This window comes from Athene cunicularia (assembly GCF_003259725.1).
Source record: "Athene cunicularia isolate RWA chromosome 12 unlocalized genomic scaffold, athCun1 chr12_part1, whole genome shotgun sequence".
Classification (NCBI taxonomy): domain Eukaryota; kingdom Metazoa; phylum Chordata; class Aves; order Strigiformes; family Strigidae; genus Athene; species Athene cunicularia.
The window spans coordinates 9,931,700-9,958,490 of NW_020799116.1; the positions used below are offsets into that span (position 1 = coordinate 9,931,700).

The 26,791-nt window shown below is 38.1% G+C and overlaps 1 protein-coding gene across 3 annotated transcripts in view; it reads right to left on the reverse strand.

The window, feature by feature from the left end:
- Window positions 1-26,791, reverse strand: part of CNTN3 (contactin 3) — an 82,476-nt gene that overhangs the window by 51,048 nt on the left and 4,637 nt on the right. For all 3 annotated transcript variants that reach the window (XM_026857432.1, XM_026857433.1, XM_026857431.1), the window contains exon 2: window positions 2,554-2,649. In XM_026857432.1, the coding sequence (XP_026713233.1) occupies window positions 2,554-2,649 (96 nt within the window). The remainder of the gene's footprint in view (window positions 1-2,553; window positions 2,650-26,791) is intronic.

Consider the following 26,791-nt stretch of genomic DNA (forward strand, 5'->3'; position numbering starts at 1 on the left):
CTGCTTTGTGGGAAAACCAGGGTATTTTTACAGGTTCTCTATAACAGAATTATGTACAGAAGTATGGTCATGCAGAACAATGACAGATAACCATCTTAATTATCCAAAAATCACTGCTCAATTATAATACAATTTACAACACCTAACGTAAGAACCAGTTGAATTAATAAAATAGTTGGGAGAAAGACTGCACACACAAAGCCAGTCATTTATCAAATCTCCTGTTCAGTAAATCTCAAACAAGACTGCTATAAAAGAGAATGCCAAAAAGGGAAATGCGCTAACTCTAAAGAAAATATTGGAGGGGTTTGTGGTACAGCTCATGTTTAATGACAGAAATATAAAACGGATCTGTGCACCCTCAACTGGAAGCATTAAGCACCGTCTTCTTCCCCCAGCACACCAACGGCCATGACAGAAACAAAGCTGAAGTACAAGCTCCATTTATGACCTGATGTGTATGAAGCTAAATGGAGTTTCATTGTTGGTTTAAGTGGCAGATGTCCGTACCCTAATGGAACTAGAACTGCAAACTTCAAAAGGACAGAAGTACCATTAACTGAAGGAATAATTTGCTCCCCACTGAAAGGGGATATTCATATTACCTGATATTCCTATTATATTATTGTATGTTGCTAAGATAAACAAAGAAAAAAATGCCAAATTGTAGAAGAAGGGAAGCATCCTTTTTACATACTATGAACTGGTATTTCTTTTGGGACCAACATTGTTTTCTACGGTAACTGCAATGCTGCATATGGAGGAATAATCACAATTTAAATCAAGTCTCTTCTTGAAGACTCCTTACAAATAATGTAAAAAATAAGTGCAATTAAGCTAGCAACACCTCAGAAATTTCATGACATGACAGAACACAAAGAGTATGTCAGGGGCTTAAGGGGAAGAGAAAACAAGGTATTTGAGAAGATTTTTGGAACTAGTATTGTCTGAAAGTATTTGATAGCTCAGCGCAACAAATACAGAAGCAAAGAAACAGGAGAAAAAAATAATCAGATCACTGATCTGGAAAAGGGCTGAGATGCCTCAGATCCCTCAGGTCAGGTTAGCTGTTCCTAAACCATTCCTGCTATTCCTAACAAACTACTTCTGCTTAACAGATGGGTATTTTATCTAAGACTTACCGACCTGCATCCTACCGTGCCAGATCTAGAGGCACTGTGGGCTTGATGTCAACATGCTATAGGTTTGTTTTAGTGAAGAAAGTAAGAATTTTTTCCACCTTGCTCCCTGTCTCCTGAAAACTTTAATGGTTAATCCTCCAACCCTCAGACAAACCCAAGGATTTTACATAATTCTGGTACCAGTTCTCAATTCCATTTGATAAATTCAGGGAGCCCTCAGTTCTCTTTTTTTCCTGAATAACACAATTAGTGTGTGGGGGTGTCAATCATATCCCATCTGCTGACTGCAAAAGAAATTCTCACCTCTTTCAAGTGTTGATTTGAACCAACATTCGTAGCAATATGAGCATGCTTTGTATCACCTCCTGTTTAACACCTCAAACTTAAACATTGCAAGAGTCAGGCAGAGTTGCAGTCAGTTTGGCGATCACCTCTGGGCGTATAAGAGTGAGTGGAGCAATTCAGAATTTGGACTGCATATAGAAGCAAAATTTAATCATTCTAATTCTTATAGATAGCTGGGAGAATGACCCATTTTCTCAGCAGCTGAAAAGACAAAGCTGTTTTAAGCTATAAAGATGATTTAAGAGTATGTATCAGATCAGAGAGTGAAAAATTCTGCTAGCTCAGACAGCGGTAAAATTGCCACTTTATGCCTGTGTCTGCCTGGTCTCTTCCAAATTTAAGAAGCCACAATACCTATTACTATTGTATTCAGTGTTTAGCTTATATTACCTTGTCTTTGCAATCAAACCTGATGTTTAACACCACAGCCCTTCAATAATGAGACTCCATATCAATTAAAAACAAATAAAACCAGTTACTTTCAAATAGTACTTGAGGCTCAATAGCAATTAGTCAAAGACTGAAGATGCAGAATGAATGATAAGACATACTTGTAACTTTTGGTCTACCAAGAATCCATACATTCAGTTTTCTCATCCCCTGCCTCAAGACAGCAGTGTTTTAAATTATGCCAGCATCATTACATTACACTATCAAATGTCTTGATTGCAAAAAACAGGCAGATACTAGCATAATTAAAAGACAACAATCTACCCTTTGCAACTGTCTAGTCGTAGCGAAAACCAGATTCATCGAGGCTTGGCAATTGTGAAATTGGGCAGAATTTAACTCCAGAAGATACTCAATTAATTACTGGAAATATAATAAAAATCAGACATGTTAAGTGCACAGAAATTACTAGGAGCTAGCAAGCTGTTCCAAGATAAAAGTAAATCCTCTTAAGTACTTCCCCCCCTCCCATCCCCATTTGGTTTTGTTTTCTCTCTCTCTGTATTTACTTCAGAAACCAGGTTTCATTCTTGTTCTCTTCTGCATTTTCAGGGAGTTATTACCCTTTACAGTCCATCAGCTCTGGTGGAAGCACGAAGCCTGAAAGGTCTCTTACCTCCTGCCCGGGGGGGCGGTCCGCAGAGCAGCACGACTCCCTGCCCCTCTCGAACTGACACCGCACTTCTCATTTTCGTCCGTGAGTTTTCAAGATCTGTTTTTGAAAGAAAGGTGAGCTGTGTATTAGGAAAGAGACTAAATATACAGGACTTTCAAGTTCTCAAACCCTGACATCAAATCTCTTACCAGGCAATTAAGTTCAGCGATTTCAGTAAATCAGTTGCAAGAGAAATGACTGTTCAACACGAGGGAGGATGACAGAATTAGGACTGAAGTGAACTAATTTACAAGAACATAATTAAACAGATCTTATGGCTAATTTTGTTCTTATGCTAGGCTTATGCTACCCTAATTTTGATAGCCAAAAAGGAATCATAAACATAACTTAAAAATAGGTCCTTAAGTCACTGTTTCTTCTGAAATGCTCTGATGAAAATAGCATCAAGATCCTACTGAGCTCCTCTAACCAACCGTAAAATAACGCTAATAACTCAGCTATTCAGAAAATGGATACATCTTTTCAAACAGAAAAGAAACCCCTCAACCATCTTCCCATGGCAGAATCCCTTGTAACATTGCTAAGCTCTGGTGAAGGCAGGCACTGTGCACCTTGGCACATTGACTCAGCTCTCTGCCTTGCCTGGCTTCAGGTCTTCTGTGATCTTTTTAAGTTGTGTAAGAGGGGAGGCAAATGCTACTGAGTATATAATAACTGCAAAATTGTGGAGCAGCAGTATTTTATCATAAATCTAAATTAACTTTCCCTCTACCTGGTGACTCAAGATCCAAGAAAGCATGGCCTCATTATGTCCTTGAATTAAGCTAGATAGAACATTCAACACAAACTAAGATTGAGGTACTACACTAAGAAATATTTTTCTGTGAATGAACCATATATTTTTTTCCATAATAAAACCAAACAGAAGACAGTTTTTAAAAAACATTGGTTTATAACTTTGTAAAGGGTACTAACACACAGTCTTTAAAGTAAGGCTGTCTTTATAACCAAGAATAATAGTAGTGAGTTGACCAAGAGTAGCTATTTCCCAAAATACAGTATTTTTTAATATTGAAAAGCAACAGCTGTTACAGTCAGAACACTGAACAAGGGTGATTAGAATTTTAATGCTTCATTTAAAAAAAAATCCATTTAATGCTGCAGTAAGATATTATTGTATTATTCTTTGCTACTGCACATAAAGCTCCTAAGAGAGTTACTTGAAAGGGCTGTTTTCAGCTTTCCAACTGAATTTCTGTGCAGGTACATCTCAGGGCCTACGTTTTCATGCACAGAATAGGTTTGGATCCTTCCACTGGAAACGTTATGGAGGTCATATAAAACCACAGCCAAACCAATTTCAGTGGGACATTAAAACAGCATGCCTTGCAATTCATGTCAGGCTTTCTAAGCATTCTTCTCTTCCTTCCACAACAACATAGATTCATTAGTTGCCCTGACACAACTCCCCCAAGTCACCAAAAGGAAGAACCCAAACGACACACACTATTCCATGTTAGGACTAAAATTTAAATTGCATAGCTGTTTTCAAGTTTACAAAAAAAAAAAATTTTACGCATAGAATTTACATCAAATCTCACCCTCTTACATCACAACCTCTATGAGTCATGTATCTATCTTACGTAAGACACAATTTCTGTAATTAAAATGAAATGGTTTATCACTGCTTTCTAAGCACATGTATTCATTTATTGAAAATAAAGACCTTCAGAAACTCAGTTCTTTGCACTGACACACACTGTATGAGCAGGATGGGAGTGGCCTGGGAGCCCCTATTGGAAGGGATGTGACCTATGGGACATGCCAAGGTGTTCAGAAAGGCACATCCTCGTTATCCTGCAGGTACCCGGCGGGGACCCACTGCAGCTCTGCAGGCTGATCTGTTGCAATGTTGTACTGCAGAAGTTATTAATCACTGATTGCAGATGAAGACCGCTCTCACAGGGGAATAGTTTTTTGGGCAACAAGAAGCAATGCAGAATCCATCAGAAAATGAAGAATATGAGCCATACTACAATGAAAGAATAATTTTGGCTAATTAGCAGGAAGCTCTCCATCCTACCTTTTAGAGTGGTTTAACTACCAGACTAATCACACAGCTGCAGAAATATCATCGCTTAGTTCATTTATGTACTTGTATATTCTCTTTACACATTGACGGGCACCACTTTGAAAATAATTAAAAATCACCATGCAAAATAGTAATAGAGTTCTCTATTAGCATTATACAATGAAGTTGAAACTCTGACCTTGGGAAGTACTCCCTGCTTATATGAGATTCTAATGTGGTTTTCAGGATTCTCTGTAGCATATTCAGAGTAAAGGTCAAAGCCAGTCCTGCTTGGTGGAATATCAGAACAGATTGGTTTGGAGGGTTTTTAGTTTGCTTGTATTTTTTTTTTTAAATTTTTTTATTTTTATTTTTTAATAAAGCCAGTATCCTAACAGCAATAACACTAGGGAGAAGTGCAGTATCTTCTAACAAAACTTGCTATTATACGAAAACTTTGGGAAGGAACATTAAGTTCTCAGAAAACTGACAGGGTAAATAAAATACTGTAAAAGGTGGGCAAATAATGGAAAACAATGTTTACTTTTACAGATCGATTTGTATCTCTGAATTCAGAGGCTCTTATCCTGCTGAAATGTCTTAATAGATAAAATATAACTGGAAACTAAGAGCAAAGATAAGAACAGGACAGAAGATGGTTTTGAGCAGTGATGAGTCAGACCAGGGCTCACTTTTCAGCACCCCATGGGCTGACAACCTCCCACTGTTTTGTTTGAATGAAGAAGAATATGAAGTATTTGTGTTTTATCTATTGATCTATGCATTGTCCTATTCATCATCAGGTTTTTAAAGCTATCTACTTTCTCAAACTCATCACCAAAATAAAGTGTTTTAAGTAAATACTCTTGCCTACATCTTTTTACTTCTTATTTGCATTTATTACTATTTATTATGCCACACTTTTATCTGAAATGCTACTATTCCAGTAGGAAATGAGCAACTTTACTACTTAAGTCTAGCAGGCAAAGTCTCTAATCATAGCACTGAAAATATTTTGGTAAAAGTGTTACAAAAACCTGACTACACAAAAAAAATTCAACTTAAAACCAATCTAGATCTGTGTAATTTGCAAATTAAATGTTTTTATTGCCTGTTTATAGTTTGCCATATAGAAGTTTAAAATTAGCAACTGAGACTTTTCTGACTCCTGAAACAGCATTTTCTTCTCCCTTCCCAGGCAATACATATATTTGCCTCATTGCTTTAGTAACAAGTGCATAAAGTGACATCAACTGAAAATACACATGCCATTGCAATAAAATGGAGCAAGAAAATGTAATTCAGCTTTATTGAAAAGTCTTATTCTGCCTGAAAAGAACAATGAAATGCATTCTTTCACATACAAACAGCAAGGATATGAAAACCACATATTCCACTGGGTTCTCTCTCCTTCCGTTTAACAAGCTAAGTTTTATGTCTCAAGCATGTTGTTAAGAAAGATTTCAAAATATGGAGTAAAAGTAACACAAGCATCATTTTCACTGCCTCTGCTTTGGAAGAGCTGTTTATGCGTTTGGAACAGAAGCATAGAAAAGTTTGTCTGATATCCACAGTTATTAAAATATACGGATTTGTGAATTCATGAGGGGGAGAGTATACATTACCTGAAGCGTCTGTAGGACAGACAGACCTTGTTCACTCCTGATGTCAACATGCAAGAAGATTAAATCTTATTCTACCTGCAGAACACACACCTATTGACCACATTCATTGTGGTTCACTGCAAGTACTTCCTAAAAAGTTTCTGGTTTCTGTAACCAAAAGCAGGTTTGTGTAACCAAAGAACGTAAGCAAACGGATCATACAAGATCAGATCAAGTATTATACCTACGCTTTGAGAAGACCTAGAGCATCATGTTATGAGAAATCCAGAGATTTTTTGATGGCAAAGCTGCTCCAGACACAATTCCTAGCTTGTGGCAGCACCGATTTGTATCGCATTGTGCCAGGAAACCCGTGTGGTATTTCACCCCAGTCATACGTATCTGTACATACGATCTGCATTAGGTTAGTAGAGGCTTCTAGAAATTATACCAACTTCTAATTATTTAAGTGTTTTTGTTTGTTTTAAGTAATACATAGGATACATTCACTCCCTAGAGAAAAGCAAGATTCAGTAGGTTTCCAACTCCAAGCCCAGTAACACCCAAGCATTTTATCACTTACATCAATTGATATTTGTTGTCAATACACATTTATTAGCAATTCTGCTATGTTTTGATAATTGCAGAAAGAGTTCATGCACTACAAACTGTCCCTTAAAAGCCACAAAAATATTTATTCCATTACTTCATTAGACTCATTATTATTCAAAGCATCAGAACTTGTTAAAATATATTTTATATATACTTCTGTACCGATAGGATGTTCAAGTACCTTAAATGAGTCAGACAACCAAATCTTAAACCATTTTCTTGAATACTTAATTGTGAAGTGGGGACTTTGTTCGATGTCAGTGCATAATGAAGTACTAATTCACAACCTGTTCACCCCGGTAAAAGTCACATTATCAAAAAGAAATGAGATACCAGCCTGAGCTCTTAAGAAAAAAAAATAACAGCCTCAGCATGTTGTAAAAGCTATATTGGTAATGTGAACTTCTGGAGAAAATAAGACAAATTTGCTTCTTTAAAAAAAAAAACCCAAACTACACCAAAAAAAAATCTTGACCATCACTTAAATCACCTACTGGCATAAGCAAACCCCACCATGCTATACCCCAAGATTGTTTACATGAAGGCATTTCTGCGACTACGTATTTTATACTATTTCAGACAGATACCAGAAGCTGAGCATACACTTGGCATAGTTTTTAAGTTTCCTAAAAATACTTGTATCCACTCCACAGAAGAGCTGGATGCATGGCCTGCTAACCCGTGCATGCTGCCTGCAGGCATACAGCACTTGGACATAGCATAGCAGAGCTGCACATGGAGCAAATGAGACCTGCTGCCTTCCTTGGGCTTTGGCTCAAGCCTGGGAGAATCATGCTGAGGTGAGAGGGAGGGACAAGATGTAATCATCAATTATTGTTGGAGGTAGAAAGGAGAAAAATATTAACAGTGCAGAAGTGAACATTACTCAAAGCGTGCAAAGAATTAGGGTGATTTCTCACTGCAGAGAAGATTCACTGGCCACTGGGGAATTATCTCCACAGTTTCATTTTTGTCAGACTGGCGTTACAGGGAAATCATGTAATTTCACAGCAACCTTTACAAAAATCTCTCAGTGCTGTGACACACTACCGAACTTTCATTTTGTAGTACCACATTTATCTGTATGAAGGTAACAGTACAGCAGGTTACACACTGGAGTATTTTTCAATCAAAATTTTGGTGAAAGAGCAGCAGCTCTGGCACATTAACGTGCTCCTGCAGCCCAGGACCGAGGCACTGCTCCTCCAGCTTGAGCCCCAGCCCTGATGCAGAGCCTGTAACACAGCCCCACTGCCTAAACCCACTGGTGCCCCAGCCCTCAAGGCTCCAGGACAGAGCAAGCAGAAACAACCTCCCACCCTCAAGGCATTTTTCTTCACAAGCCAAAGCACTAAAGACAACTGGGTTTTCAGTTTGAAATACTGCTCCTGTCTTTGCTTACATTAGTCTCATTCAGCAAAGCCCACCCAAGTCTCTCACATCCACAGAGATATTGCTAATAAAATGCAGCAAATGTCGATGTTGCAAGAGCAGGAAAGGGAAGGGACCCTGCAGGTTGTTTCCACCACATGAAAATCAGAACACTGAACGAGTTGTGCAGGAATTAACAGGTTGCTGGAGCCAGTTGCAGTGGACAGCATCAACCAACAGCACCAAAAGACACCCTAAACTTAAAACTTTAAAACTCTACACCTCCCCTTAATTCACCTGGGGTGCAGCAAAAAATGAAACTCTAAAGAATTAAACACTCTTACACCAATTAAATAAGAATCATTCAAGAGTTATACAAAGTCTATGTTATATAACCACAAATAGGAAAAAATAAAAAGAACTAGGCTGGGATGTATCAGAGTGCGGTGAACATGAGGTGCCAGCATGGGAAGAGGTAGAAGTGTCTGCAGTAATGAGGGAGAAAGAGGGACACAGAGAGATGAGATGCTTTTGTGGGCTGTGTGGAACAGAAGGAAGAGACCAGAAACAGCAGAATAGAAAAGCAGTAGAGGAACATTAATAGCATAAAATTTGAGTCAACATCTGATGAGCAGGAAATTATTTTTTAAAAAACATGCTTTCATTGGCAAAACTGCACCAATAGAAGTGGAAAAACAGTGTTGTAAGGGAAATGCGTGTTTTGAAGGAAAGACATTCTCCAATAAATATTTTTAAAAATATGCCTTCCATAAATTCAATACTATCTGGGAATTATCACTGAACTCAAGCAAACACAGCACTGAACAAAGCAATTCAAGTAATTTAAGAAATATCTCAGGAGGGAAGGATGTTTGCTCAAGGAAGTTATCCTACAGCTGAGTTCTCAGATGCAATACAGGTTTTTTCCCCTAAAGCTTTCCTAAAGCAAACCCTAAGAATATCCTGACAGTCTATAAAGCACCTCCATCACTAACTGCTTGTAACCACAAAGCAGGTTCAGTGTTGAAGAACACCAGGCTATTCACATTTCAATAAACAGATGGCTAAATTCTTTGCCAGATCTAGGTCTAGTCACATGAAGGTTTGTTTATTTATTAAGTGGCAGTGTTTCCAAGAAGACTTTCCTCAATAAATAAATCAATGAAAACCATCCTACGACAGTTCATTTTTTGAAGCATTGGGAACACGTGGATGATAAGATTTTTTTTCCGCCACTGACTTTACTGTTTCATCTTTCCAAAGACAGCCACCTTCCTTAAAGAAACAGACAGATTCTCCCACAAATATTACAGAACATAGCTGGGTTGTTACCAGAAAGTATTGCTAGGATACGGGTAACCAAAATCTGTCATCTTCCCCATCACACTTTGTATGGAGCACCTGGCAAAAAGCCCCACTGCTTTGATTAGGGCCATGTGGACTCTAACAGATGTAACGATGACAAATAACAGATATAGCAGATGAGTAAGTGTCCTATCAACAGATGTCTTACCACAGCTGCTGCTGCACATGTAAAAATACAGTAACTTGCTAGTCAGCATAAAAATCCAACATTCACAGATCTTCAAAATATTTTTAATTCTCATCTCAAAACATGCATCCTACCTGGATTACGCATAATAATATGAAATGCACAAGTTTATGTAGAACAGCCAACATAAAATATTTTAACTGCAACACATCGAATTAAAAACATGGTCCCGGGAGGAAACTTTGTGTCTTGATGGAGCTGCTTCAGCTCTCTGGGGTGAGCCTCCAGCTTTCACAGCCCATAGACAACCTCTTTGGGGATCAGCTCTCCAAAGCTCTGCAACTCCACAGCGTTACTTACCGTGATTAAAACTCTGAGTAGCTTTATCTGTCTGTTTATGCCTGTCCCTCTACCACCAGCTTTGTAGCCAACAGGCATGTGCAGTGAAACAAGCCACTTCCTAACCCACAAATCTAAAATACTTAAGTAATTTGCCTAGGGGGAAAAAAAAAAAAAAAAGAAAAAGAGGAAACCTTAAACTACAACCTACCTTGCCAAAAATTACCTGTGCCATTATCTTTTCCAGAATCAGCAGTTTCATCTTTAGCTCCAGCTGCTGTTCAGTATTTTTAACTTGACATGTTGGAGATTCAGAAGGGCTAACACCAATGGATTATTTTTTTTTTAATAGTTCTCCAGTATACTGTTTCCCAGCCTAAAACCAGATGAGTTTGTCAGGTACATGACACCTCAACTCTTTAGTTTAATAAAACAAGTACAAGGGAACTCAGAAGATAACTATTTCTATGTAAGTGATTTCAGTAACCTACTTGAAGTAACCCATAGAGAGGATAGAGTGCAAGCACATAAATTAAATCTGTATCAAGAACAATATTTACAGAGAAATTCAGAGAAAATTAAAACTTTTAATTTTATTATTAGATTTACTGATAGATTAAAAATGCAGAGGTAGAAATAAAAGTAATACATTTTTATGGTAGCACATTTGCCTGGCTTGTGTGGAGGAAGAACAGTTATTTTACTGTATTAACTATTCACATCACAATTTTAAGAAAGAGCTGAGTGAATTTTCACATCTGACAAATAAAATAACTCAGACTTCATGCCCTGAATACAGCATATACTACTGACATTAATTGCCTCTGTGATGTTCAAATCTAGCGCTTCTGAAACAAGGATAAAATACACTCTTCCTTGGGTGCTCCACTACAACTGGAACAGTACCTATCTGGGTACAAAGATGCTTCCACAGCATAAAACAGTTTCCAGAAAATTGCTGCAAACATTTATGACCATAAATCTCTTAGGTTACTAGCTAGGATTAGACTATATTAACAGGCTCAGGAGGACAGGATAGATAAGAAAAGTGATCTATTTCTATCTGGGCACTGTACAGCAACACTAACGTTGTACTTAATGGATGTTCAGGAGCACATCAAAGCAAGCCAGAATATATTTTGTTCATTTCCTCTGCAATAGCCAAAAGTGGCTAAAGCAGATGGTCTGTAGTTCCTTTCTTACAGACTTCACAGAACAGGGAAGCAGTGAAATGCACTCCTTGCCATGATGTCATTTACAGCTGACAAGCAAAACTGGTATTTTCTACTGCAGATAAGGCAGACAAAATAAAAGAAAAAAAACACATCATTGTGATGCTGACAGTGGAGATATTTAAAACAACAAAGAATTGCCAGGTTCACAGAAATAACATAAAAATGAAAAAAATACAACTCGATGTCTAGGAGACAGGATATTGTGCAGTCCAAGCAGCAGAATCATTTCTTGAATGCTGAAAATGAAAGCTGAATGATGAAAAGTTTCCCATGAAGCTGTAACTCCAATCTGTGCACAAACATGAGTTCTTATAATGATTATTTGATCGCAAGCTAAAAACCACTGCATAATCTACTTCAGTATTCTTGTGCAAATATATTACTCTGTAGGCCCTAATAAAATTAAAAGAACATACTGAGGTTGCAAACTCAATTATTTGGCGTTAGAAAATGCCAGAATTAAGGTTGCCTAAGATCACAAATACTGGCCAAGAAAAAAAGTCAAACCAGTAAGATTTCAGCACCAAGGGCTTGGGATGGGCGTGTGTGTTGATCCCTGTTGGCTGGGGACACGTTGCAGCTGGGAAAGGCACCATGTTTGCTATCATGAGAGAAGCCACCAGGAAGGTTACAAACACAGGTCCCATGGAGCAGCCACTCAGACTGAAACCCCCAGCTCCATAGGGCCCTAGTCCCAGTGCCATGGTCTCTCTTCAGCTTGAGATGCAGTTCTGAGATGTTTGTCATTCCTCATACACCTTTGTGTTTGTCCCCTCTCCCCAACAACTTTCCTTTCAGTCCTTCCTTCCCCACCAGTTCCAGCTGCCTCAACTCTTACCAACACTCAGGCTCAGCACATTCCCCAACTTTTCTTAAAATCCCTTTATCCCATCTTGTAAAACTCATTCTGCCATGCTCTTACTCTTTAATTATGATCATGATATTCATTAAAATCAAGTCAATTCCTCTATCTCCTCCCTCATATTTAATCCAGAGGGATTTCATAGTTTTTGCTGCTAGGGTCTGAACTCAAGACAGACAATTTCATCTGAATAGCAAAGCCAGACTCCATTAGGTGAGTGTTACAGAGAAATAGTAACAAACAGCAAGCAGGGGGAGCAATCAAGAGTTTGGGCATACTCTTGGTAAGTCTTCACATGTAGGGAAACACCTAGAAAGGGATTTTCTTGTCTATACTTAAAGCATAGGGAGAAGGCCACGCTACAGTGAAGCTGGGAAGCAGAATTTGAACAAGGTGTTTCTTAAACAGCAAAGACTAAGAGTCAATTCAATTAGAACAGCCTACAGGCCATCCCATGGCCATCTGGTCTCATTTTGGAGCTGCTCAGCATGGAGAGTTGATGATTTGTACCAGAGTTCCCTGCTGTCAGATCAGTCAGTTTCTTGTCTTATCTGGAAGCCTCTCCTATCCTCAAGTTCTGCTGAGTATATTCAATTAGTTGAGAGCCTGAATGTGGAAGGTGTCAAGTTATTCTGCACCTATGGTAAGCTGCAGCAGGCTCGAGTGCACAGCAGCTCTTGCTGAGTACTGACTTCATGCCCCTGGTAGGATGTTTAAAAGAAACTCAATGAGCAGTTGCAACTTGCAGTTGCTCCAACACGCAAAGCTAAGACTCACGGCAACAGTTCTCCTTATCTGCACAGAAATATGTTTTCATTGTAAGCAACTTTCTTATACTTGTACCTGCACATCAACAGACCTGCAGCAGTCAATAAAAGAAATAATTTAGAGCAGCATGAAGGCATACCGGAGGAGTAAACACCACCGTGACCTGCAAGGCTGGCACTGGCTTTGCAGCAGCTCTCAGCAGCACGCTGCCCACACACCTGCCTATCGATGTTCACAGGAGTTCTGCCTGGTATAATTTCTTCAGTAGGAGAAACCCAATGGCTGGAGCCAGATAAACTCAAGTTAGAATTAAAACTCCAGACAGTTCAGAAGAAGCAGTAAGTTACTGCATACTGGATAAAGGTTTAATACAAGGGTCACCGAGTAAAATTGTATTGAGATATCCAAGAGATCAAAACAGATCATCTACAATTTCTTCTAATCTTTCATCTTAGAAAGACACAAATAACCTACCGCATATCTTATTTTCTCAAATCTAAAATACTGTAAACACCTTTTATCCCAAACTGCTCTGTTCCTACCAGCTGCACAAACATACACTCATCAGCCTGACCAAAAATATAGACAAAGTGTACCCCCTGCAATTAAGCCAAAATTTCATTTGCTCTGTCACACATCTGCTTCTGCGCTTCATGTCCTCTATAAAATCAGAACGGCCTTTTTAAGTACATGTGCCAGGGCTTCAGTCTGGTTATAAAACCCCTCTGCCAACATTAATCATTGCTCTGACCCAGATATAATAGATACACATTTAAAAACAAATCAGTATAATCCCCATGCAGATAACAAATCCCATGTTTTGGTTTCTAAAAGCAGGAACAATAATAAAAGCAGGAACAGTAATCATTACACAATTAAACAGAGGGGTAAATAGATGATAAAACTGCATTTGGTCTTGCTAAGAACAAACAGGTATCTGATACTGTGTCACCTAGGGGAAGAACAGGAGAGCCTTGCAAGCATGACTTGGAATCAATTAAATTTGTTACACAAAGCAATGATTTGTGATAAGAACTCACTCTAACATAATACACTTGGACACCCTATGCAGTGACAAATCAATGCCATTCAGGGTGCGTGGCAGAGAAGTACCACGGTGTGCCTAAGTGTCCTGCTTTGAAGTGAAAACAGGTGCAATGCACAGCAGCCCTCTTCCAGCCTCTAGACCGACATCATGTCCTCACAGACACTGGGACATGAGCAATTGATTTTACCCTTGCCATGGAGTCAGTAGCCCATGGAGTCTGGAGTCTAGAAGTATGCTTAGGTTCTACGGTTTAAACACAAAGCTCAGAACTGGAATATCTGGACAATTTTTTTCAGCAAAGAAGGATTTAATACGAGGCAAAAAGGATTTTAAAAGAAACAAGATGGTAATTCCACTGAAACCCCATCAGAAAACCTAGGGGAAAGAAAAATAAAGGATGGGTAAGACAGAACTGGCTTAAAAGAGAGGCTATAGTTACATTTAAATAGAAGTAAACAAGAGTTGCACAAAGATGAAAGTCTAAGTAAGAGTAGCATATGTTATTAAGAGCTGAAGTTATGAAATACTATGGAGAAAAATGCTAATTTTGTTAACCAAAGCAGCTGAATATTAAAAAAAAAATTATTTTGAAAGATTACAAAATAAAACCAGGAAGAGATACTTAATTAGAAATCAGAGGTTCAAAAATAGCTGAATGCAAAAGGGTGTGAACAACTGATACAGAAATGCAAAACACAACTGCTAGATTTATTAATAATCAAACCCACCTATTTGGTACTCGGGGAGCCAGTGAGAAAGTCAGATCATGAACAAGAGTTCAGATAGCAGATGAGAAGCACTGGCAGTGTAGAACCAGTCTCTAAATCAAGAAACCCAATAAATCACTGACTCATTTGATTGTTTAACTTCATTACTGGGTAAAATAGCAGTACATACAGTAGAAGCAATCAATATAAAAGCACTAGGAAAATACAAATTGTTAGCCGTTACAATGACGATAAGTTCATAAAGAGAAACTGCACACAATGACATGACAGCTGCCACCTTCAACACTGGCATTTTGAATAGATGTCCCCAGACACCAGTTTCAGCCCATCATCTACAAGCTCTCATTCTCTCCATCAGCTCTGCAAGATCACAGGCTATCCATACTGCCTCCAAAGTGCTAATATAATGCAAACATTAATATGGAATCAAGGGAGCGTGTTTGTTCTCTGAAATGGTACTACTTGTAAATGACAAATGTCTATGGATGAAACACCAATTAAACTTAAGACTTAAGTTATTCCCATACAACATTAATATTTAAAAGTGGTTTAGCTGCTTTTGGGTAAAGAGATTTTGACTTGGTTATTTCCACGGTAAGTGATATTAGAAAAAAGCCTGTATAATCTTTTAGTAAAAAGCTACAAAACTAGAAGTGCTAAAGAAGCAAGTGAAGGCATTTGAAATTCAAGCAGTAACAGGGCTTCCACCTAACTGGTGAATTCATCTTTCCAGTTTGCTCCATCTCCCAAAAGCTAGTGTAAACAGATTATCCAGAGCACTTTCTTTGCTCTTCTTGCAGCAAAAGAGCTAAAACAAGAAAACGCAGAGATCATTTGAGCACATTAACCTCCCTGGAAGAGAAGGGAACAATACAAGATCTTTAGAGAATTGCATTCTGTCTGCCTCTGCAGTAATGGCATTACACTTGAATGAAAGCAAAATTATGTGGAAGACTGTTAGTTTACTGAAGGGTCAAAGAGATGACAGCTATGGCAGGCAGCAGTAAACCTTTAATATGCCATGATGTACCAATGTGCACATCCTTCAGTAGGTGAGTAAATGTAGCTGAACAAGGGATTCCTGAGCAAGTGACTGTATAGATTAATAAATTCAGCATCCAACCATTCCACAACAGAAGCTGCAGGAGTGGAGAAAAACAACTGCCCTGAAATACCTACCCTGTCTTCTGCTACTCCATTTATAAAAACAAATACAATCCCAGTGTTACTGAAGAGAGTTTAATAGATTGAGACATGTACATAAGGAGAAAACCTCCAAAACACAGTGGGACCTCAAATCTTTTTGCTAGTATCTAAGCAGAATCATTAAGTGACAGATGCTCTATGTGCAGATTGATCTCCAGCCTAAGCCAAGTTGCTCCGCTGTAGGGTGATGTAATCCTCAAAAGTATATCGTTAACTACAATTTAATAAAAAGCCATGGGCTGAAAAAAATAGTTTCATAAAAAAGAAAGAAGATCTCTCACTGCACAGGGCTGGGAGAAGTAATAACAAGAAAATAAAAACGAGGTACTGCATCTCTTCTTGTAAGTAGTGAGAATTTCCTTGGTTATTAAATGAGACTCCCCACAATTCACAGACTGTGTTCTGTCACAGCTCACTACCACATTCTACTAGAAACACTTACGTAAATACATTATCAATACAAAAATAAAGACAAAAGCAATGCAGTGTAATAAGAGTAGTTCTGCAAGTTCCATTGCTTCGATATTAGGATAGTTACTTTGCTTAGCAAGTAGCAATACTGACAGTAAACATCAGGAAGCAAAACAGGCAGGTTGCAACAAACTGGAGCCCTGAGAAAGTATTTAAAGTAAGAAGATAGACAGTGAAGACATTTAAACAGTTATTTTCAATCCCTCTTAAATCTGATATTTATTGTCTTACAGCCAGATAAAATTTATTATATATTTACATATTCATTGAGCATTAGTATAATTTGGTACATCGCAAGACAACTGCACTTCTTATGTGCCTTTTAGCAATACCACTTTTTCTATTTCAGAACTTATCTCCATAAAATGCATTCAGAATTATTATTTAGATATTTCAGTTTGAGGAGGTTCACAATCCAATAGTTTTATTAGCCATGAAGGGTGAAGTACAACACAGATAACACAGATGTGTTTATGTTGACTGAAATGTTTTTTATGTTTGATTTTGTAAATTGTAAAACTGCAGCTGAAAGATCAAAGCATTAAAATCCTACTGAACATTCCTATCAACTTCAATGGGCTTTAGATCAGGCCCTTAATGCGGTGTTAACATAATCTACATGTTTTTAAGTAGTATCTTATCTGCAGTATCCTAAATGGGCTAACAAGACCCCATTAAGGTAATTCTGACAAACAAAACAAGGGCTGAAATCCTTTCCCTAGCAATGACTTGCTTTGATTTTTTGGCAAATATAAGCTGTTGACCCAAATAAGCCATATTCCAGATGTTTAAGAACAGTCCTGAAGTGCAAAAATACTGAGGACAGTCACTCCTCTTTCAAAAAAAAAAAAATCTGCAGGAATTAAAATGAAAGTATTTTTTGTTTAGAGTTTTTACCATGTTGGGGGGATGGGGGGTGGTGGAGGGTGTGAAGAAAATGCCAAACTTGTTAGTAAATTGTAGAAAATTTTACACCTGCAAAAGACTCCTGTTAAAAAGTTTTCAAAATTTAGGCATAAAGTCTAATTATCTAAACATATAATAAGTCATATTAGTTTAATCTTTATGTATATTCTGTGGTTGAAAGAAAAAACTTTTAGGTTTTAAAAGTCTTAAAAAAAACTCCAAACCCCAAATAACCACCCCAAGCCCCACCACCAAAGCATCAAAAAAATCTTATAAGTACTAGACACTACACATGCTAGATCATTTCAGCAAGTAAATTACTGCCCTCCAAAGAATATTTAAGTTAGCAAAATTAAGTCAAAAATAGCCATTGTCAAAACATAGCTAGCTATTAGAGAAATGAACAGGAAAGATTATGAGGATGAAACAAAATTGGGCTAATAAATAAACAGTGCATTCCTCCCCCACTAACAGTAAACATGACTCAAAGATGGTGGATCATCAAAAGTAGGTGAACAAGAAGGTGAATATAAAGCTGCAGTTCAAGAACCACCCTACTTCGTAGTGTCAGTACTAACGCTGCCACAACCAGGTTCAATCTGGTTCACAGCAAGCTGCAGCCATCAGGACTGAGGTAGCAGACAGTTAAAATATCTCCATTACAGCCATGGAAGAAAAATTTTGATTCACACCAGTATTTACATAACTGCCTTCCATTGCACTTCAGACATGTATTACGTTAAGCAAGTCCATTCAAGTGTAGTTTTAATATGAGGAAAAGATGTACCAAGTAACTGCTGCTTTTGTCAACCTCATTTAATGCCTTAAAATGGCAAGCAGATGCAACCAAACGAGGATGAACCCTTTCATACAAGCTGGTTTTTCACTCTGACCTGGGGCCTCATCCCTGTGATATGGAAGGTTCACAGACCCTCCCCAGGTCAGGGTATTCCCAGCTGTGGAGCTGTGGGTCACCAGTCACAGACAGACAGGCAGAAGGGTTGGTAACACAGCCGGGGGTCAACACAGCACCCAACTAACCCTCTGCTTCCACCCAACTTTCCCTTAAAGAGATTTCAAGTTACCTGAAGAGCAAAATCACAGCAAGTTAAGACTTATCTTCACTGAAAGTGACACATCATAAGACAGAATGTTGCAGGTCATTGTTGGTATTTTTTGTTGCGCATGTCAGTTGGCCTTTGACTTTTTGAAAAAGTTTTGCCCAGACAATCGGCTAAAACAGCATAAAATTTTTAGTCTTCATAAAAAAAACAACTACACTAAAAGACGAATGTAATAAATAGCTTCAGCTGAAAATAAAATGTTTTTTATATGTCTCTTTCCAAAATAGTCTTTTCCTTATTTCCTACACCAGAAAGTGTCTGCTTGCTCTCTTCACCAGACTCCTCTCTTTCACAAGCTATTCATGTGCAAGCTTTGAAAGATAGTAAGAGACAAGTAGATTTACATCAAAAAAAAGATAAGGTTGCTATGGGAATAAGAAGACAAAAACTGTTACTTAATCCAACATAAAAGGATGAGAACTGGAGAGAACTCAAATAGAATTGAAACTGTCACCCCAACCAATAAGGTTATGATCTGCAACAACTGCTTTTTCTCCCTCAATTACTCCATGCTTTTATGTCTCTTCAGATACTGTTTACAGAATTCAGTAATTCAAGTTAAGATGCAAAAAACTTTAAAAAAAAAAAAATTAGTATTTTTCAGTATGTTGCTCACTACTGTCACTCACGTGTAAACTCTTGTAAAAGCTGAAATATCTCCACTTTGCATCAATGCTGTAGATGTAGATCTGGAATTTGAGATGAATCTTTAGATTGTATGTATAAAATAGACACACAAAAATTCAGCTATGTAATTTTATTTCTTCAAACTACAGTCTGTGGTCTGCAATAAAGTTTTGCATGGGCTATAAGTAAATTCAGATTTAGTTTTTTTCCACAGCAGCAATCAAGGCAATTCTTAGAAATTTTGAAGGCAGAAAGAACTGTCACACTGCCTCCTCTCTCCAAAAAGTCAAGGCACCATTAGTGTCAGTAGTTTATCTCAAAAAACACTGTCGCTTATCAGAGCTTGCTGGAATCACTTCCCAGCCAGCACAAAACATCATGGGAAGGAATGAATCTGTCCTGTTTGTAAGCTGTTGATACAAGATACATGTTTCTTCACATTTTGAAAAACGTAGGGAAATGTATTTCTTTCCATTACATATCTCCATAGCTGCCTTGACTCGTTAAATAACATGCCACATGATCTCCCTACACAGTGAGCCTTAAAAATGAGAAATTTGATGAAACCTTAAAAGACCCAATTCATAAAGTCTCTACCAATGGATGATCTCTGGCAACATAAAGACCAGAAAGTAATCTGGAATGAACTAGAGAAAAAACTTTCTTGAACATACAGCAGAGCTTTAGAAGACCAGTTCTTATTTGACTTTAGCTTTTCCAAGCTATGTAAAGGCCTCCTAGGTGACCAAGGCACAGATCTGAAGCTGCTTTAAGGTGCCATTGAAGGATTTATGTTGGGGTACATTCACATCAGTGTGACTAACCCTAAGGCTGTGTCACAATTTGCCCTCTATCTTCAGTATCATAAAATCTGCCATCAAGTCGTTGACCAATACCAATATCTTTCTCTGCCGCCTCTCAAGTATGGGATGACTCAACTGAATCTAACACTGAATTATTTGTGGATTTTTCTATATTGCTTTCAGTTACAGTTGTATGAGGAACAGATATACAGTAATTACCCTCAACTATGCCAATTAAGAATCAGGTTTAAAACACTTTGAAGTGTTCATTGCACAACAACCAAAGGTAAATGAACATTAAGAGTGTTCTTTGCAGTCCTTTGCCTCTTGCTGCAAAATAATTTGGTGCATCTTGAGATGCTCTGCAAAGTATATGCCTTATGTGCAAGGTGTGACTTGCAGCTCACCAGGGACAAGGTGGTATTTTGAGCCTCCCCAATCTGAGATGGTGGAGTGGCAGCACAAGAGTTCTGAAATTTTATGCTTGTTTAAAAAATAAGCTCCTGACATACTCCATCGCCTCTACTAAACGAAAGTCATGTTATATCTGCTGATTCCTCACACTTGGTACTTCTTAACAAAATGACACTTATGAGCAAACCCTGATGTTTATTTAGAACAATACAGAAAGTCTCTGTTTTGTTACTTTTCACACAGACCCTTGCAAGGGTCTTTATGATTTTTTTCTGGCAAATTGAATAAAAACTACTAAGTCACTGCCATCACAATTCAAACCCACGTCTCCTTAAAACCCACAACCCCATGCCCTCTGCATTAAGCTATTCCAGTTTTCTCATTTTACACTGCAGGGAAACATCCAGGCAACTTGAGTATACAGAGTTCCTTACTGTATAAAGTTACTCCGTACCTCCCCTTAGGCTTCTAATCCCCTCTGTTGGATTAAAACACTTCAAACACTTCCAGCAACTGGTTCAAATAAAGTGGTTTCTATGTCCAAATGTTTCTCTGCCGAGTTCACAGCCCCTGAACATCTCACCTTCAAATAGGCAAGAGTAAAGGATAACCAAGCACAAACACTCACCTACATGTCCTCTTATGTTTTCTCTTTCAAGAGAGCATGCAGCACTTCTCTAGAAAAAGGTCTACATACCTGCCAGAAGGCATGTGTTTGAAATGCTTTTGACTTTGCTACAAGACTCCTAAAGAGTTGACAGGAAAGTCATAACTATCTGTTCCATCCAAGAAGGAAAAAACATCATGCTACACTAAATGGCTATATTTTAATATTCTGTTTATAGTTATGGAAATTTAGTTCATTTTAGCATCAATAAGTTCTGATTGTACTAATCAGACAAGAATATAAATGAGCTTTTATTTGCTTTGGTTTTCAAACATATACAGTAATAGTGTTGAAGTGAAGCTTTTGATTTTCAGTAAAAAAATTACACAAGGTTGTAAAGCAAGTGTGAAAATTGTGTTCTGATCCCTGATAAATACTTATCCCCAAAGTCTCATCACTGATCTGTATGTCATGGATTGAAAAATTTAAAGGCTAGTATTATCCCTTTTGTTATTAAACAAGGAACTGAAAGGTTAATTATGGCAAAAATCAAGCTTTTGTCCAAGAGGCTAGCAGCAGCATATTTAATATGACCAAAAATTTAGAAGCTAAAGCATTCATTTTGAGCATGATCATTAAGAACAAAGTCAGAACAGTTTATTCTGGAAGGCTTTTTAAAATACAAAACAAAGTATTTTTTCTCAGTTCTGTTGTCTTCCTAAACATCTGCCAAATTATTCATCTTTAGATTTCAACCGCAGCATATCTCCCGTTTTTCAGCTGTCATTCACAATAACTTTCATGGTTTGTTTTTTTTTTTTCACCTCGCAATGTCCTGAACTTCTCAAGTAAGGGGCTGACACAGCTTATGTTCTGCACAGCAAACTTCTGCCAAGGTCCTTTTCCCTTGTGTTTCCCCTCTCCGATGTCTTTTACCTTTCTGCTTGCAGAGAAAAGGGTTTCCCCCAACTGCCTCATTATTTCCATAGCATGACCCACCTGCAGACCTCCAGCCTTCATAAAGCACTGAGCATCACTAGATCCATTTTGTAGGTAAGAAATAGAAGGTTAAAGGTAGTACCCAATACCCTGAGAATTATCACAGTAGATGAGATTACTCATCAATCCTAGTCATCATTTGTTCTGCCAATGATAGATAAGGCTTCAGAAGGTAGTTTAATCAATTAAGATGGCTGAACAGCAAGCCTGGGATGATTCTGCCTAGTTTGCTACCAAAAGGCAGAAGAAATAATAGGATGGCTATTGAGCAATGAGTGAAAGCTTTATCTTCATTTTGTTACACAAACCAGCAGAAGAAAGGCAAAACAGTCAAGTTCTAAGCTTTTATCTCTTCAGTAAGGACAGCCTGGCAAGTAAAGAAGAATGACTTTAATAGCTGCTGCCAGGGGACAGGGAAGAAGAGATAATCCGATGCTTTAAGAAAGAAGAAAGAGATCCCAGCTTGCATAGAGCAGATGACAGCCTCTCCTCGATGCTGATCCTACCGTCCCCTTGTACCACCTCAGGATGGAAGGACAGGGCTGCCTCATGTTGTGATGGAAACCAGCTGTCCTGCTGCAACTTCCAAGACCTTGCTGCTTCTGAAACTGCATTGACGATGTTAGACCACACTAACCCAAAAAAACAGCTATGGATAGGCTACCCTCATCACTGGGTAGACATGCTGTGTGCTAAGGAACAGCTATGTACTTTCCAAAGCTACTCTCTTGGAGACAGGAGACTCAAGTCATACAATAAGTAGCCATATACTAAGTATCTGGCAATGATTTACCTACCAAGAAACTCAGCAAACAGAAGAGTCAAGACACTAGGAGTTAGACTGTGGATTTAAGGAAGTATTAGACTTCAATGATATGTTAGACTTCTAATATGTTAGACATCATTAGACTGTGGATTTAAGGAAGTATTCTGTTAGGGGTTACTATTAAATGTACCCAAGCTCCATAACCTTTTACAAAAAAAATGTATTGGAATTACTTGCTATATTCTACTATAAACTGCAGTAGGCAGAAGAACTGTATAAATACCAATGTACAGCCTTCATGCTCAGTAATATTTGCAGTAACAAAGTTTTATTGCAGGATAAAGCACTTGAAAATTTCTTCTTGGTCGTTTATGTAAAAATTAGAATCGCCACTAGCCAAAAGTTCTCCATTTAAATGTCATAAAGTCTGTGATGAGTTTAACAAAGGCAAAGACAGCATTTGTCTTGTTGAAATGAAGCATTAAGTTGTTTGGAGGTGAGGATTCAGCTTTAAGGTTAGACAGTATCTGTAGCAAGAAGGAGCTGCTCTTCAAGAGGAGGTTTTCTTCAGCTTAGGAGATGAAACAGAAACTGAGAAGACTCTTCAGTAGTATTTAAGGTCTCTCTTCAAAAGGAGTTTTAATATCACAGCATTTTCCACACTTAAGGAATTAAGTACTGCAACTGATAAGAGCATGCCCATCATCAAATACAGACTCCTATAAATCCACTGAACTTAAAGCAAGTCCATTAAGTCAATGACAGTCTTTGCATTGAATTGGACCTCCCAAGGTTTATTTATAGCTAAAAGGAAAAAACAGAGAGTCTTGATGAAGGAGACTATTTCCTCACTTAATTCCAAATGAATGGATTAGCATCACTCCCGACTGCTGCTCACCTTCTTACTGCAATATTAATGAAGAATGAAAACAAGACCTAAAAAACCTCTCGAAATGAGTGTGCTCCATTGGTAGGCTGAAAACAGAAAAGCTTGCGATGCTAAGGCACAAGTGTACAAGATGACTATAGCTGTATTTGAAGCAGGAAGGCAGAGGCAAGATGAACACTGGTTCATAGCAAGAGGTGAAACTGGGTCTCCAGTAAGCTACCACCATCTGTCAGTTTATAGGCAAAAGATGTCTGCAGCAGGACAAATTTCTTGCCTCCCAGAGCTTACACACAAGGCTGTTTGCTCTATCCTTTGTTCATCATAAGAGAGGAGTAGTTAGGCTTGTTAGTGTGTTGGGCTTAAGTGCAAAGGGATCTCTACAATGGGTGCCTTTTCAGATTTACAGCAGCAATCCTCTTTTCTGATATGAGATCTGTATTAAACACCCATGTCATCAAACATTCATAGGAAAGCAGAACTCCAAGATTAGTTCCTCATTTTGTAACTAATTCAATAAGCAAACAAAATTTTCTATCAGTATAATGAATCTTGTTAGCAATATACAAGCAATCCAAGCTAAACAATTCTGACAGTTACTATTGGCATAGATGCTTTTTAACATTATGACTCTACATATATAATGTACAAAAAAGATGTTACTATTAATATGCAAAACCATTATGCATTAAGATACAGACTGGCTCTGTCTGAATGCTGTAACTCTTAATGAAAACTGAATTTTAACAAGAGCAGCGTCATAGTAGTAAGTGATGATAGTTATTTATTTTTTTTTCTACAAATGGATTCTCACCCATACAGAAACTCCTCACTGAAGACTAAATCAAAATTATTGCAAGTTTCTAAGAGCTGTATCTGTTTTGCACAGGGGAAGGTATTGCTGGCATTCTGCCAACGTCCAAGAAGCCTGTACTAAGAATTACACATTTATGACTGCAAATATACTCCTACGTGGGATTAGTTTCAATACAAGAGTTTTCCAGAAACACGTAAGTTATTTCCTCATCTACATCAAATCAACAACATATTGTACACCCCTTGTTTTCCAGAAAAACAGGAGCCAAAAGAAATAAAAAGCATTTCTGTGCCTTCAAAAGATGTTTAGCCACAAGGAAACAGCATCTGTCTACATAAGCGCAAGAGGAAGACGAGACTCACCCATGGATACTGGGTGAGAGACTGAGCTCTTAAACTGAACACATGTATAAATGCAAGGCAGAACAGACTGAGACCACATTCATTGCTATGGTCAGATCCTACAGCAGAAATTTAAAAAGATACATATATTGATGGGAAAACATATGTATTAGTGCACCTGTAAACCTAGTACAGGAGCAAGGTACTGGCTTTCCCGATCAGCTGGCTAGTAAGGATTTGACAAAAATTCAAGCCTGTCTCCAAATATACTGAATGATAGAATGAACAGGAATATTGTTCACTAATCTCACAGGACCCTGATACTTGAGATCCAGGTCAAGTGCAATGGTATTAAAAAGTGGACCCATGTCCCATTGTTTACAGTAAGATCCCCTTTTTGCCTCTCCATATCAATATGGGACAGAAGACATGGGGTCAAAACAGGAACCTGACTGGGATCCTTTGCACATGCCCAAACAAGTAAATCACCACTTCAGAAAATGGTATTAAAATAAGTGTGGAGAACAAGCTTTTCCTCTGAAGAGGGTAGTTCTACTTTCCTTGTGGCATGATTTAATAGCAACAATAAATCACTAAGAACACAGAAGGGTTTTTTTCATGCTCTTTGGAAAATAAAGAGAGTAAGAATCATGCTTTCCAGTTTCATAAGTCTCCTAACTTTAATACTAATAAAGAAGAGGGCTGTGGATCTGACACACAACATTACTAAGCCTGAGGGTTTAAACAAGGGTTTTTTCAGTCAAATACAGAAAAGACAAAATGAAAAAAGAAAACAATGAAAACACCTGAATTGACAAAGAAATACATATAACACGATGTAGTTTTAAACTCATATGGACTATTAAATACAGAATTAGGAACAAATTTCAGTGTAAAGGGACAGAACAGCTATCAGGCTTCAGTGTCCAAACAGTTTCTGTATGTTATACTACTTGTTTTTTGGGGTCCGAGGTTTTTGTTTCTTTGGGGTTTTTGGGCTTTGTTGTTGTTGGTTTTGGGTTTTTGTTTTTGCCAAGACTTGTAATGGCTGGAGGGAAAAGTTTAACAGCGTTTTTTTTGTTTCACCCTATTCAGATAAAGCAGAGCCAAGATACTATTGGATTACACTATTTGTGGTGGCAACAAGTTAAAAACTTAGCAGAGAAAGTTAGTTCAAGAGGATTCTAAAGGTCTCACCCTAGACATGCTGCTTGAAGTGTACCCTTTAATCTCCTGAAGAACAAAAATTTTACACATTTACACACAGTTCTCCTTGCTTCATTTCTTTGAACTTTCTCTTTACTCACAGCTTTCTTTCCCTTTCAAACATCTTTCAAAAAGTTGTTTTTCCCTCTTAATTCTCAAGAGAAACTCTAAAAAGATACCTTTCCAGGGAGAACACAGCAGTCAGTTTTAGCAGTATAAACCACCTGAAAACAGTAGAAAATAATGAGAAAGCAAAAGAAACGAATGCCTCTGCTCACACCAGTGCTGCTGTGAGAGGCTGGGTGAGCAAACACAGCACTTGTGTCAGCCGAGGCTGATGGAGGCAGCACTCCCTGCAGAGCTTACCCCTCCTCTCCAGCTGAGCAACAAAATAAATGGCAGAAGTACAATGCCAGCAAAATTAGCAAGAGTGGTAAGAAAAGCCAGCTGTCATGCAAACCACAGAGAAGCGGTTTACACACTTAGGTGACAGGTGCTTACCTTAACAGTCTTGGATGTTCACCATATTCACCAGTCACTGCAGTGGCAGTGCACCAGTCTGCAGCACTCTTAAACCCCCGCTTTCTGGAAACAAAGGAACCGCTACCCAGTTAGTTCACTAAAGAGTAAGTGGAATCACCTGGGTCACTGGGGAGGGGTGGAAGGCTAGACAAGAGCCAGGAGAGGTTGTAACACACCTGGAATCAATTCATGACTTCACCACAGCTCATGGCCTAGTTTTGCACTGTTCACATTGTTTTGCATATTTTATTAATTTTTACCTTTGAAGTTGTTCTTCAGAGTAATTTAAACACAATACTACTAAAGTATGTGTTTTGCACTTCCTTTCTTAACAAAGTACATGTTTTGAAACTCCATGCTAAATAATCATCTTTTTGCTCCCTTGGGTAAATGGACAAAAAGACCGCAGGATC